The 15491-nt window shown below is 38.3% G+C and overlaps 2 protein-coding genes across 2 annotated transcripts; both read right to left on the bottom strand.

Annotated features, from left to right (window-relative positions):
* Positions 1-3075: 3075 nt before the first annotated feature.
* On the bottom strand, positions 3076-8077 carry LOC116305755 (SRR1-like protein). The gene is made up of 7 exons (XM_089026814.1): positions 7847-8077; positions 7171-7211; positions 6200-6405; positions 5775-5873; positions 4692-4840; positions 3602-3647; positions 3076-3379 (listed from the first exon to the last, which is right to left on the bottom strand). The coding sequence occupies exons 1-7, from the start codon at positions 8008-8010 to the stop codon at positions 3188-3190; spliced, it is 897 nt and encodes a 298-aa protein (XP_088882940.1). The 5' UTR covers positions 8011-8077; the 3' UTR covers positions 3076-3187.
* Positions 8078-12075: 3998 nt separating this feature from the next.
* On the bottom strand, positions 12076-14350 carry LOC116305736 (galanin receptor 2a). Its single transcript, XM_031715710.2, has one exon. The coding sequence runs from the start codon at positions 14124-14126 to the stop codon at positions 13017-13019; it is 1110 nt and encodes a 369-aa protein (XP_031571570.1). The 5' UTR covers positions 14127-14350; the 3' UTR covers positions 12076-13016.
* Between the last annotated feature and the right edge of the window lie 1141 nt (positions 14351-15491).

Raw genomic sequence — 15491 nt, forward strand, 5'->3', positions numbered from 1 at the left:
CTGTAATGCAAAGAATGTGCAAGTTGAATTTTGGTATGGCCCACAGACTTTTAACATGTTTTAATGGTATGCTGAATAGCTGACCTATAAACGAGGCTAAGTCTGTGCAAATGAGTGTGTGGTCTTTAGAAACAGCGGTATATGCATCGAATGCAAAACTGGTGTGTGTATTAAGCAGATGACAAGTGAGAAATTGTCATGTAATCCCTCCTCTGGAGACCACTAGGAGGAGCAACCACATACTGAAGCACACACACGTTTCAGGCACGATATTTGTTGACATTATTTACTTTTTATACTGCCAGCTTATCAGAACACCTGATTAAAAAAAGTACTTCAAATCGATCAGAGCATAGTTAATAGAGGGGAATGGTTAGGAAACCTATTGTTATATGTCTTTGTTCACTTTTTTCAAGCGTGACAGTGCACAATCCTTTGTTTTACCATTGTTTTACCATCGTTGGCAATGGCTGAGCGAACAGACCAAAATCTTTCTTTTGGCTTCTAGTTCAAAATACTTAAAGATTTATAAGAGATATTTGAATATTCCTTACACCAATCCCGTACACAAAGTTTATGTTTACTTATTTTGCAATTTCGGATGAACATAAATCAAAATTGTGCACCGTCAAGACCGGTTCAACATCAAAAGCGAACAAAGACCTGATAACAATAGGTTTCCTAACCATTCTCCTCTATTAACTATGATCAGAGTCGCCCCGCGGCAAAATATCACCTAGTCAAATAGGTTGGCACTCTTCTTCCAACTCTCGTATTTAGAGATGGTACTAATGAACTTTTCCCAATCTTGTCCGAGAGAGGCTGCGTTTCTCTTGGTCAGCACCGAGAAAGTCGTTTCTCGGTGCTGAGCAAGAGAAACGAGGCTCTAGAAAAGATTGCCCTTTTTCCGCGCTTAAAAATGATGCCCCTTGACTCTGGTTATACTCTTATGTTGCAAAACATTTTTAGTTCCGTCAATGACTTTCAGTGTTTTCGTGTGTTGTACTGATTTGCTATCTAAAAAGTTAAAACATCAATTTAATTTCTTCTCTCTCTCTCTCTCTCTCTCTCTCTCTCTCTCTCTCTCTCTCTCTCTCTCTCTCTCTCTCTCTCTCTTACTTTCTTGCTGATGCATCATGATATTTTGCATGTGTGCGATTTCATTTCCCCCACTCTACAAGGGCGGGGCGGAGGGGTAAAAGCTCCGATTAATAATAATCTTTATTTCACGAGGGTAACTACTTCGACGATACAGCGGATAAAAGATTTTGTATTAATGGTTTACAACACTGCCTTCAGGAAATCAAGATTCAAGCGGCATATTTGCAATGTAAAGAGGCCAGTAACCTAGGTTTTGGGTAAAATGGTTTTATATTCTAAAAATTTCAGTCACAGCAAATTAAGAAGTGAAATTCAGTACCTTATTATATGAAATTTTTGTGACACTTTAATTTGGCAATTTTCAGGATTAAAACAAAACAGAAACAAAACACGAAAGTGTCACGAAAAACAATTGTATCGAAAATACCCTTACAGAAGACCTACAGAATTGGAACTGAGGCCTCTTTACCACAATGCTTTGTTCCGCGTTTCTTACGTAAAATGTTTCTTAGTTTCGTGTAAAACTTATTCTTTTCAACTTTCATTTTTTTAAACAAACATCTCTGAAGAGGAACAATTAATCTATTGTCAAACGAGGGAAATAGTGCCTTGTGGAATTTGTTAAATTTAAATGGTCTATCATGAATAACACACCTAATAATAATGTCAATTATAAACGCTGCAAAGATATATCATTTAGTACGTGACCGTTAAAAAGCGGGTGTATCAAAGACAATGTTACTGTTCAACATAGCATTTTCACCAATATTGATTCAGATAAACGCTGAATGATTAGCAAAGAGAAATCATTTACTACGGAATTATTTACCTTTTGCTTTACGTATAAATGTCTTTTGGAAACAAATTAGGATTCTATAATTTTGTTGTGTGTGAATTAAGTGTCGCAAAAATAACATGAAACAAACCTAGGATAGCCAGGGTATCTAAGCCGTAAGGTAGGGTTGGTTAGCCGAATTTCAACAAACAAAATGGTAAATCGCAGTATGATATTGGCGGTAGAGTGCACGCACTAAATCCGTGAACATTAATTAGTACTAATTAGTACTATCTCATACAGAATCCTTTGTTTCTATTGTTTGTATATCACCATTTAGTACTAAAAGTTAGTATTTGTTTCACGGGTTTAGTGCGTGCACTCTAATCTTGATTTCAAAATCTATTGCTCATTTATAAGAATGGTTAAGTTATTCGTGATACAAGAAGTTTGTCAACCGATCTGGATAAAAAGTTGAACCGCCCTAGGTACCTATCGAACAGACAGGGTAGCCCTACTGACCGGTGACCCGGCTGCGCTCGTTAAGTCGTTAAAATAAATAAGAGAAAAGTAATAGGGTAGCCCTATTACTAGGGCTAGTAGCTATTACTAGAAGTAGGGTTACCCTCCCTCCTTGTAATGAAGCCCAACTGAACTTTAAATAGATAGATGGACGTATGAACTCTGAGCTTAGAAGGATACGCACTAGTCGTAACGAAAACAGCAGTATCAACGTCCACGTGCACTGACACTGAATGGACGGTTTTTGGCGCGGTGCCCATGGTAGTGGTAGTGACACCAGGGAAAAACGTTTGCGCATGCGTGCACTTCAGCACGTTTCCTAAGAATTTTGAAGAGTTTGAGTGAGAAAATAAATGTTTGACAAACACAATATGAAAGAATTAGCCTTAAGTTTCAAGCATGGACACTAAGTTTTGACATTTTGTGAAGTCCAATTTATCAGGCATGTTTGAAAGTCAAATTTACATATAAAAAAACCCTGGAGTCTTTGCAATGAAGATCGTATATGAGTAACGAATTAATTTATTCCGGATCCAAAACGTAAAACACTTCTATAAAGTTTTTTGTACATGCTTCTTCAAACTTGGACTTGTTTGTAGTTCTGCATTTTGCAAGTGACCAGGAAGACGTTGGGGTCACATTTTTAGCCGGCTTTATTTTAACAGTTACAGACGCAGTTGGAGATTTACGTGTTTATTGCTTATCGTGTACCGCAAGTAGTGATCAGAAAGACTTATGGAGAATATTTGCAGCTGACAGGGTGCCTAAGAAAGCCGTAGAAAGCCGCTGTCATCTTTGTTTTGCTATAGTAACAATCTCTGGATCATTTACATCGTAAGCTGGCTCAGGACGAGGATTCCAGAAGTCCTTTTCTATTTTAGATAAAACATGTTCATGAAAAAAATGAATTGACGAATCATTGAAGATGTCCTTTAGGTAAAAAGTGTTGGGTATATTAACTTCTTGTAGGTGTGGAAGAATCTTGGAAGAATGAGTTAAGGCCAGTTTTCCTTAATATCTTTTCGTACATTATATTATGTCGGCACAATACTGTGTTCACATTTAAGCATTGTAATTGGATTCCATGGCGTACACTTTTTTCGGGTGTTTGATTCAGGTTCAGAGTGGAAAACCTTTTGAGTGTCAAGTACTGGGCAGTTTCAAGACAATCGCGTGCGTAACATACTTCATATCAAAGGATACTTTAGCTATGTACATGACTTCACTATTAAGTTGTCTTGAAGGCAACCTAAAAAAGAATGGAATACATCAAGAATATATATTATACAGGCACCTCATGACACTATCACAGGAAATCCATAAAGGGCGGCAAAATGATAACAAAACGGCATCTCAAATTGACAGAAATATATTTGAGAGCTTCAAATAAACCAAGTGAAAGTTTATTTAGATAAATGTTTTTAGTTATAAACACGTTTTTATAAATTTGTGCAAAAGGGTGTGTGGGGGGGGGGGGGGGGGGGCCACCAGGAACCCCCTCACCACCCCTGATATGCCCTGAACCCTAACTTTTGCAAACAAATGTGGGTTGCTTTCCTGGTCCTTCCTGGGCCCTTTAACTAATGCAACCTTCTTTGGCAAAACAAATAAATTTCAACAGACGTACATGTAACTAATCAAACAAAACTGAACAAAAAGTCAATGAAACTTCAATCGATTGATCATTGTATGGTTGGTTTAACAATCAGACATAATCAAAATGGGATGTTTTGGTGAGTTGGATAAAGTTTATTACTGTTTGATTATTGAAAGTTCGATTACTACCATGTTTTGGTGAGTTGGATCATGTTCAATTGCCAAACACAATCCAAATCAATGGAACAATAGTCCCCTTCATTTTTCCCTGCGCCATCTTGAAAGGTAGTCGGGCCTTTGCATCAAAGCGAGACGAATGGTGAGCTTCCAATGATAGAGACCTTTTTTTGACACCTTGGATAACTATTCACAGGTCCCTATCATTGCAAGCTCACTGTTCGTCTCTCTTCGATGCAAAGGCCCGGCTACCTTTCAAGATGGAGCAGGGAACCGTGAAGAGGACTATTGAAGTTCAATTGATTTCGATTACCTTAAATTCAATTAGCTATGCCAAGTTTTTTTTAAAAAGTAAAATTTCAACTGCAGTTTTACGTTCCATTGGTCTTTCTATTCACACTCTTGTCAGCAATCAATAACAACTTGGCCTGCATTTTGGTCACTGGCATGCTGAACAGATCTGAGCAGTTTACAGGACTAGTTACAAATATAGAGACATGAATATGCAGATGGTTCTTACCTTTGTTGATAACTGCTGAAGCCATTACCAACAATAACCACATGTTTTAATGCCGGTCCCCAATTGGCCCACAATACATTATTATACAATAGTTTGCTACAGTGGGGCATGAAGAACAGTGTAGGTCTTGTAACTGCTCTTTTTCCCTCCTACAAGGACATCAACAACAAATTATATAAGTGGGCAACTCAAATAAAAACTTGAGGATGAAAGCAGCCTTCGGGTGACAGGATAAGATGCCTTTCATTGGGTTTTGATGGGTTTGAGTCATTTTGAAGGTTAAACACCATTCAAGAGCTATTGAAAGACATTATTCAAGAGTTAGGGTATCAATGAGAATTTATAGAAAAAGGACAGTCAAAGTTGAGGAGCTATTGAATAGATGGGAAAACCCATTCAAGGGATTGTCATGAAAATATCAGGCTCAAAGAAGCGGGGCACAAAAAATTCTTATTCCCATAGCACCATTACAATAACTATAATGGAAAACATAGGGAGGGGTGACTTTTATGCAACAATGGAGAGGGGGGCACACAGAAAATCTGATTCCCATAGCACCATTACAATAAATATGATGGAAAAGATAGGGAGGGGTGACTTTTATGCAACAATGGAGAGGGGGGCACACAGAAAATCTGATTCCCATAGCACCATTACAATAAACATAATGGAAAACAAGGGAAGGGTGACTTTTATGCAACAATGGAGGGGGGCACACAGAAAATCTGATTCCCATAGCACCATTACAATAAACATAATGGAAAACAAGGGAAGGGTGACTTTTATGCAACAATGGAGAGGGGGGCATTCAAAAATCTGATTCCCATAGCACCATTACAATAAATATAATGGAAAACAAGGGAAGGGTGACTTTTTATGCAACAATGGAGAGGGGGGGGTCACATTTCTGGTATTAGTAACCAAGTGAATCCCATTCCCCTCCCCCTCCCCAATAGAAAAATGAATGGTCTTCAAGTCATTTAAAAATTAGGGAAAAAGGCCATTCCTAGTTTAAAAAGCCAATTCAACGTTGCAAAGAAGGCAAAAAAATATTCACTTACACAAGACCAAAAAATGGATTACCTCATTGTGACTTATTATAGAACACTCAAAGTGCTTTACTATATTTTTATCATGTTCATTAAAGAGTGGTTCATATACACAGCATTGTTCATTGGGAATCTGAAAGTAAAAGTAAAGTAATTGGTCACTGAAAGAGGACACAGTGAAAAGGAAAAGGTAGGTTATTGAGGCACAATCAATAGTGTTGGGATGGTGGGGAATCAAATTGGAAAAGGGTGGAGATGCTTGTCGTACCTTTTAGGGATCCAGATCTGAGATTTGCTACCAGTGTTGCTAAAAGGACTGAGAGTAAACCAATACCTCTTAGGGTGTATATCCATGCCCTTCTATATATGGGATCCCCCCTGCTGGTTCTGCGTCTTAGGGACACCACTGAATTATGGATTGCTAGATTGTTTACACAGTAACATGTTTGCAATACATACCATTAAAAACATCTTTAACAATAACAAGAGAGCAAACTGATACTTAGCATTAGGGCATGTGCGTATACAGCCAACGCCATAACAGATGATATCATCAAAATGAGGCAATAAAGGATTCGGTTTCTCTTTATCTTTTAATGATTCTCGCTCAGAAGATTCACTATTATTATCTTTTATTTCTTCACTTTTTGTAGGTATAAATAGATCTGAAAATTAAAGTCAGGCAACATATTACTTAATCAATTAAACACAATTCTTGGGTGAATAAAACAAATAATACATTCATTATGAACATATTTTATTAAGACTACGAGCGGTCCCACCTTTCCTTCCAAACTCAGTAATGACAAGTGTGTTTGGATAAGCATAGATTGGAGCCGAGTAAGCAGGACGAAGGGGGAGGACTCGTTTTTATCGAGTCTATTGGGAAAAGGGGGACCGCTCACAGTCTAATATTTTATTCACTTCACTGAATGTTGTCAGTTTGCAAATCCTTGGCTTTACAGCAATATTCTGTTGTTCTTTTTTTAAATTTTAGGGGGGAAAAGGAGAGATATTATCCTGGAAAACTATACTTCATTTCTTTGTCAAGTATGACACATTTGGCCTGTTTGTCTGCTCTGTGAATGGTATCTCTGTCATCACGTTGATATAAGACAACTACCGGTATTGTGCAATTTCTACTATTTTTATGTGTATGAAGTATTTTTGCTAATAACTGATTAGAAAACTGATTTTTTTAACCACATTTGTGGAAATTAAGCCATGCCTCTTTGTGAGCATAAAGAAGAAATAGGATTGCTAGCTGAAGGATAAGGCTTATTGCTGGTAAAGTTAGTTTTGTGCTGCTCTCCAAGCAAGCAAGAGAGATCACAGAATGTATGATCACGATGTAATGTGCATATGAATGTTTGAGAGGCAAAATGTTTTCACAGAGTTGGATCATGATCATATGGTTTACAAACACAAACCTTTCAGGCTTAAAAAAAAGTCACTTTCTTTGATTTCATCACTACAGAGAAAGTTGAATGAATCAAATAACATTAGAAAAAAACAAGTAGGGGAACATTAATTATTTTAGAAGAGGGGAAGGAGAAGACGACATAATAACAATGATTTCTGTTGTCGTATTGCTCATTCTACAAGAAGGTCCTACAACTGTATATGATCTGCAATGTATCTTTAGTTGTTCTTAGGAAGGGGTGGGGTGGGGTAAGGTTGGAGGGGGGGGTGGTTATTAAGTTCTTAGCCAATAAGGAAGAGCCATCAGTATTTTCATTCAAACCAACGTTCTGTCACTGAGTAAGGCTGAAAACCAACAATGGGCAGGTAAAGGACTGCAAATGATCATATTAGCCAAATATGATTTTCTGTCATGTGTTGCCTAGATCTTCACCATGACATAAATATGTGGCAATACCCCTTAAAACACAGACTGGAAATTAATACCGAGAGCTTGAATTTCTAAATGTTCTGTGGGGCAGGGGTGCACTTTCTCATAGCCCCAGATTAGCCCTCCTCCCACTCAAAAATATCCACAGTCCCTGCAGGGTCTCAACATTTATTTCTTAAAGAGAAGGAGGATTGTTGGATATATTTCTATGATAGTCCTGTACCCCTCACGATTTGTGAGACAAAATTACTCACCGAAATGTTTCTATTTGGGTTATAATTCTATCTATGTTGCAATCTTCCAAATCGTTGTCACTTCCAGCGTTCTTCACAGTCTCTTCTATCTTACTTTTCTTGGTATTTCCTCTTTTTCTTTGCTTTCTTCGAGGTACCAGCTGAAACCCTCCTTCGTCCGCCATCTTGAATATTACTGTGGAACCCAGTCTTGTTGGAGAGTATCCACAGGAAACCCAATATTACCATACTACATCAGCCGTCGATAGTATAGATCAAGCTGAAAATTCTTATAAAGTAAGGGACTGGTCGTATGGGGGGGGGGGGGGGGGGGGGGGCTGAAAATTCTTATAAAGTAAGGGACTGGTCGTATGGGGGGGGGGGGGGCAAAATCAGGGGTGGGTCACATAATTTTGAACTCCTTCAAAGGGTTGGGCTGTTGATAAAATTTGACAACCAAAAAGGGTCGGCCATTACAAAATAGAGTATTATAATTGTCATCATCAGAATTTCTCAAGGAAATTTGTAGTTGCAGAGGATCTGGTTAGGAAGTATGTAGAACATCTGTAGTACCTTCGAATGAAAAAAATTAAAAGGGCAAATGAAAAGAGAAAAATTAGAAAGCAGAGAAACTTAAAGCATACGAAGACTATGGCTGGAAAGACATCCAAGACAGCGGAATGCTTAAGAAGCAGAGACCACAGTCTTGGACCTCTTTTTAAAAAAGCACAACTTGCTCAAGCGCAAAATGTACAAAAGTGAGAAAGTCCAAGTAATAAATTATTGGCTGTCTATGCAGCTTTTAAATACTACGACAAGTACAACAGAGGAAGAGCATGAAAAAGAGGGTACTTCACGCGAGGACACTGAAGATGATGATAATTCATATGAGGACGTGACTAATGAGGAAGATTTGGATAGCGACGAAGAAACTGACATTGTTACTCATGAAATAGGAATTACTGATAGTGAGGAAGACGATGGCAGAAAGAAAGAAGAAGCCCAAACAGTCAATGTTACAAGAAGTGGTAGACGTGTGCAACCGAGAACCAAGGTTTAGGGAATGAGATTGAATCCCTTTTTCAGGGGTGGGTCATCTGCAATTTTGCTTCTAAACTGGGGTTGGGTCATCACATTTTCAGCATCATTTTATGATGGGCTAAGATAAAAAACACTGATTCTATTCTGATTTCGCCTCCCCCCGCCCCCATCGATACTTTATGATGACCAGTCCCTAATTTAAAACAAATTTTCGAGAAAGTGACAGTAACGGTTACGGTGCCGTGTACCAGCTTGTTTTTCCCAAAGGACAGCGAGAAATGATTTCTTGAGTTCACGAATTAGAGAAAAAAAAACTTGATAACGCGTCACGTGAAACTTCTCTACGGCCCCTGTCAAAATATTTGACATGATCAATCTGGCTTTGAATCCCGCAACACCAAGAGTGAGTAAAGTGGCAGCCGGGTCAGTAGACCAATATCAGCTTGTTATTTTATTTGTTTAGCAAGTACAGCAGTGGCACTGCATGAATGAGCAAAGAGAAGATTCGATCCTTCATCTTCTCAAATATAAGAGGGGGTTTACTTTGGGCCACATACGACACTGTCAAGATATCCTTCACTAAAAAGCGAAAAAGTAAGACTGGCCAACATTGACCCGGCCCTTTGGTGTTGTTTCGCAGATTGGTACTGAACATATGATTTCTTTGACCATAAATGTTTTTTATTTATGGTCCAAGAAACATTTACTCGGTCTGAACAATAATATTGACCTCCCATCATCATGCCAGAAAAAGAGCGTTCGACCACAGTTAATGGAGCGGAATGGTTTGGAAACCTATTGTTCTAGGGTTTTTTTGGAATTTAACCATTGTTATATGATGTTGACCGTGTGCACAGAGAAGGAAACGTTGTTCTGTTTGTTCATAATATCATGGAATATAGAAGTTTTTCTCTAAAAACATGTTCTAAAATTGTTATTATTAATTAATTGATCCTATATGATTAATATTAATTGTTTATTGAAAAGGAAATAGCCTTGCTTTCTTATTTATCATCTAGTAACTTAAATGTATCTGCGCGGAAATGTTTATCCGCATGGTTTGTGGTCATCGAATGCAAGTTTTCACTTTCAAAATGTTTATAATGAAAATAAGAAATAATAAGGAAATGAGTATTTTTAGCCATACTTGCTTTGGTTCATTGTGCACGGTCAGTATCACGTGATGGTACGGTTAAACCTCAAACGCAAAACAATAGCTTTGTTCTATGAAGTTTCCAAACCATTCTCTCCAAGGGCGGATCCAGGGTTTTTTTGAAGGGGGGTCTCGGGGGTAAATTTTGTGGGCAAAGGAATCCCAGTCGCATTTTTACCACAGGAAGCCCATTTGACCTCAGGAATGACCGGGGGGGTCGAGACCCCCCCGACCCTCCCCCTGGATCCGCCCTTGCTCTCCATTATCTATGGTTCGACCAACCTCTGCCACAGCAAGCTGCCCCTTACCACATTTTCAATCGTCAAAATTCGTCCTTCCTTATCTTAGCTCCGTCCTCGAATATACCTGCTTCTCTTCACGTTATGGAACAGCGGAAAGAAAAAAGAAGTTTTAACGGCATCCACGCAACAGTTTTACGTACACGCGTGTCCTTTTTTCATTCAAAGTCTACCTTGGCTGCCTTGACCTTTTTTAATGTATGCTGTCATTCGTACTGAATGTCCCAGAACAGTACTGTTTCCCGCGCGCTAAGGATCGCAGCCAAGAACATGACGGGAAATGTAATGATTATGATCTTGCACACAGCATGGAAACTGAATGGCAAGTTTGGTGAGTGGGTGGACTGATTTCTAATTATTGATGGCCATCGACTGACAAGAAAATTATTTTTAACTGGATCAATTGAATCCAAGAAAGCCATCTCTATAAAATATTAAAGTAGCGGTTTTAGCCTTTCTCACCAACACTTCATAAGAGCAATTAGAAAGTTCCCCCAGAGATTTGTATCAAAAAAAAAAAAAAAAAAAAAAAAAAAAAAAAAGAGCGGCAAAAACCTTTGAAGTTACAATATTGGTGGCATGCATCCCTTCCGACGAGAATGAAGGGACAAAGGACGTGGCCGCCATATTGGTTGACCGTAGACAAAGTCACCACCAATTCTTTTTGTCAAAGTCAACCGAAATGGCGTCTATGATGTCATATGCACCTCACGTAAAAAAATACTCACTTTCCGTTCACAAAAAGCTTCCGTCGTTAAGTAACAAGTTGTCTTCTGATAATGGATGTAGGTTACTGTACTGATAAGACTAAGATGGGCGCAAGGTTTGGAGAGTCAGGTTTTGGAAACGGCACCAGAGCAAAATGCAGACTCTCAGCTGACCCGCTTGCATGATCCACGTGTAGAACAGATTCTCATCAAGCCTCGTGATGTATTTGTATTTGTTACTTTTGAGACAATAAAGTCGCTCATTAAATTTTAAGGCTTAGCAGTCGAATGGATTCTATAGGGGAATTCCCCGTCAGAATGGGCTGCGGTCAGGAAAAGTCACGACCCACCCAAAAGATTTCCTTGGCCCTATTATCTACTGATAGTGTAACTACAAAGGAAATACTTTGGGAGGAAATACAAAATGTGTTCCAAACCAAGATTACGATGCGTAAAACTCTTTTTTAAATATTGATTTTTCAACTTGCAAGACTTTTGGCTGAAGACAAGATATCGAGAAGAACACTGTCAATGCTAAAGCGCAAAACGTGCCGTTTTTCATAACATTGAAGCAAGCTTTTAGTCCTTCCTTTTAGTCCTTTGAACATAACCAATCTAAAGTTCATGAACTGGGTGGGTAATAGAATGCATCATCCTTATGTGGAATGACAGCATCACAGCTCAACCATGATCTGGTTCCAAACCTGCCATTAGTCAAAATTTTAAAACTTCAGTTTGGTCACACAGATGTTAACCAAAGATCTTAATCTGATTAAACGTGATTGAACAGAGCTCTATAGAATGGTTCTTGCGGCGTCTTTCCTGTGACCAACTTCAATCATGCACATCGGTCAAAGCTAGCAGTAAACAATTAATTTGGAACAAGAGCCTCACTTTGTTGTGTGGCGGTTTTGTAGGGAAATTGCAAAATTTCCTGAGATTTCCTGTGAGGTTTCGTTTGTGGCAAAGCCTTCAGGTTTAAGAATAATTAGCGCACCATCCCCAAGACAATCTTTAAGAACTAGTTTTAAAACGTTTATAGAGCTCATGTTTTTGGAACTGTGCTTTTATTTGTGTTGTCTGGTTTTGTAACATCCATGAAAGATGCCGTCAACTACGACCTACTGATAACCTATCGTAATTATAGTTAATATTTTTTTGTCATTTGTCTTTACATTTTCTTTTACCCTAACTACCCTAGATTGAATATATCTTGTAATTTAATGCCTTGCTTCAGGCTATTGAGCCCTAATTCAAATAATTATATAACAAAGTATTTACGCTAAGTTCACGCTCTATATAGTACACTGACGTGATTCGTATTTCTTACGTAATTATAAGTAGAAACACGACCCTACTGAAAAAATGGATTTTAAGACGCATAGTATAAGACATTTTTCTGTCAAATCCTGGCATGTTTTTCTTGTAGTTTTATCTTGAGGTAAAGAGTTTTCTTATTTTTGTCAGCATAATGTACTGTATGTACACGTTAACTAAGAAACGTGACTCAACCTCTACGTCAACTCTTGCCCTCCTGCTTCCTCCATAGTAATGTTCCGTTCACTGATTATGCTTGCTCAGACAACAGCCGAATAAAAGATAAACAATAATGGAATCAAATTGGTCTGGAGTAACTTATTAAAGTTCGAAAATCAATCATTATAAACTAGAAAAACTTAAGATTTAAAGCAAAAGCAAAGGTTTCGCCGGTTTTGAAACTTGAGTAGAATTGTTTCTAATTTGTTGCAGATTTTAAATCAGTTCCAAAAGACGAAACTACTTTGTTCCTGGAGCTGTAGTACACTATCTGCAATACAATACTGATCATAATAACTAATAAACGCTATCTTGATAGTTATTCACTAATTGTTATCGTTATCATATTAATTACTTCTAGAGTGTGAGATTTTATTCTTGCGACTGATGAGACTAAAATGTACTGTAAAATGTTTTGTGTTTATAGTATCGTGAATGTTTCCTAGTTGCGTTTTCTACACGGGGTTATTGATTTTGAGGGTTTCTAGTTTGTTCCAACTTGAACTGCTGTGATCTGCCTCTGATTTGTCTGCGAAACTGTTTGGGCTATAGCTGTGCAGGCCATCCCTGTGTCTGCGCGAACCGCGAGTAGAGAGCTTTCGTAGGTTTAACTTCCATTGACAACGGATCATATCCTTGAACGCAGACCTGAACTGACCGCTGTAGAAGCAGTAAAGAACAGGATTGACGGCAGAGTTGAGAAGGATAACGAGTTGAGTGAGTTTCCAAAGTTCGAGTCCCTCATAGGCGTAAAAGTACCTTAGAGCTCGCACCACGATGAAAGGAGACCAACAAACGAAGAAGATGAGCGTAACGACAGCCAACATGTGAGTAATCTTGCGCTGTTTAGACTCGACACTGCTGATCATTTTCTTCTGCGTGTGTACTTTAAGCACTCGAAAGATTCTGTAATGCGCCCAGATCATGAAGAACAACGGCACCAAATAGATAAACACTGCCTGACAGGAATAGTACAGTTGCCTTCCTTTGTCGCCCCATGATACATTATTGACGCACAAAGAATTGCCTGTCATCTCCTCAGGAATAACTGAATATCCGTAGAGCAAGGGAACAGAAATAACGGCAGAGAAAACCCAGATGGCTTTGGTGATGATTGTGCGGCGCTCAATGCGTTGTTTTCGCGCAAGAGTCTTTGAAGCGACAGAACGAAGTCTCTCATAGCTGATGGCCACCAATGTCAGTATGGAGGCAGAATACGATGTCTCGATCAAGAATCCTTGGAGTTTGCAACCAGCGTTTCCTCCAGGCCAGTTCTTGGTGAAAAAATACACGTAGTCAAAGGTAGAGAGAAGGATAAACAAAAGATCAGCACTGGCAAGACTTGCGATGTACACCAGAAGAATGGACGTCGTGATTCTATAGTTTTTGAAACAAGTCAACAAGGCCATTACGTTGCCCGCTATCGCAACAATATAAATACCAATATACAGAAGACTGTAAAATATAACGAGAACCAGAGGAAATCCCTCATCCAAGCTCCCACTTCTCGTTCCATTTCCTTTTCCAGTGAAGGCCGCTTCTGTGCCATTTGGTTCCATGTTCATGTTCAAGATGTTCCTTCACCCACGCTTCGTACCTGTAAAGACGTCGATGTTTCCTACACGGGAAGCCAACCTGAAATGACTCAAGTGACAGCGCAGTCGGTCCGTTAATTGAGTTTTGCTTTCAACAGCGATGACGATTTGACGAGTAATTGTCGATTTAAGCCTGGTTAACCGCTATTAATCATTAAAAGAAAGTCATGTACGAGATTATCAAAAAACCATGCAATGTAACCATTAATATTCTATAAACTCGTGATTTGTAAATAATAGATAACTTCGAGTAGGTCGTGACGCGCGCACACCGTGACCGGTATAATACATGTGTTGTTTGCACAAGGTTTATTCTCATTTCATGAATTTAACACCCGGAAACACATCGGCAAACTTTGGTACAGCAAGAAAAATCTACGAGAAAAATATGATTTAAAAGTTGCATGCTTGTGGCAGTGACTTGCAGGTTTTCATGCAGACAGCCAAAGACTGATCCAATTCCCTTTTTTTATTCACACGTTCTGTGCCAAACCGTTCGTATAAAACAATTCAGTCAATAAAGCAAAATGACACAAAAGAAATATAACAATGAAAGTTCTGGAAGGTTTCCTACAACTGCTGTTTACTCACGAAAGGACAGGTCATTTTGTATTTCATGACTGTGCCAAAATGAACAGTCAATTGAAGATCAAGAAAGCAAATTCAAATTTTGTATGAATAGATGGCACGTCTGGCTCAGAACCAAATACTCCAAAGATTTTATTTATTTTTTCTTAGAATAACAGTTCACTATGCGATACCGATATATTTTAAAGTAATGTCTGATTTTAAATTTAAAAAGACTTTTGGACAAAATTAATCTGTTAATTGACTCCCTAATGAATGAATAAAAACGAGGAAAAAAGAAAATGAAAGTTTAGATGATGTAAAATTAATGGCTTCATGGAAAATGTGTGTTGTTTCCACAGATATGATCATTTCAGTAATATCATCAAAGTAGTTTTCCTAAAATATTGTTGCCTCACTACATGTAGTGGATTAAAAATTATAAAGAATTGACCTTCCTCCTTTAAAATTATATCTTTTTGTCATGAAAGAGAAAATCAATTAATTAGTATTTTTCTCTCGGTACGGAGAAGAAACGAGGCAAGAAGAGACAGAGTACAAGAGTAATTATCATGTGTATTATACGTAGGATCAGTGTTGTTTTTCGGCACTTTAACCAACAAATTAATAAATAATGTTTGCTACATTCATGGTTTTTGAAAGAAAGGCTGTTGTCGCCCTTCATTGCCGTACATCTTCACCGCAACCGAAAGGGGGGAAATTCTCTGCTAAATTGATATGAGGAAGCGTTGTTATATCATGTACAAT

The sequence above is a fragment of the Actinia tenebrosa genome, unplaced genomic scaffold (genome assembly GCF_029948245.1).
Source record: "Actinia tenebrosa isolate PJP-AT-01 unplaced genomic scaffold, QUT_ActTen_1.0 PGA_scaffold10__47_contigs__length_13832649, whole genome shotgun sequence".
Classification (NCBI taxonomy): Eukaryota; Metazoa; Cnidaria; class Anthozoa; order Actiniaria; family Actiniidae; genus Actinia; species Actinia tenebrosa.

Bases quoted from the DNA above. Each gene is read 5' to 3' on its own strand.
- LOC116305755 (XM_089026814.1), bottom strand. From the start codon at position 8,010: ATGGCGGACGAAGGAGGGTTTCAGCTGGTACCTCGAAGAAAGCAAAGA. The intron at 5,874-6,199 runs GTATGTATTGCA...TTTTACTTTCAG, and splicing joins TGTTAAAGATGTTTTTAATG to ATTCCCAATGAACAATGCTG. The intron at 3,648-4,691 runs GTAAGAACCATC...ATTCTTTTTTAG, and splicing joins TTCAGCAGTTATCAACAAAG to GTTGCCTTCAAGACAACTTA.
- LOC116305736 (XM_031715710.2), bottom strand. From the start codon at position 14,126: ATGAACATGGAACCAAATGGCACAGAAGCGGCCTTCACTGGAAAAGGA.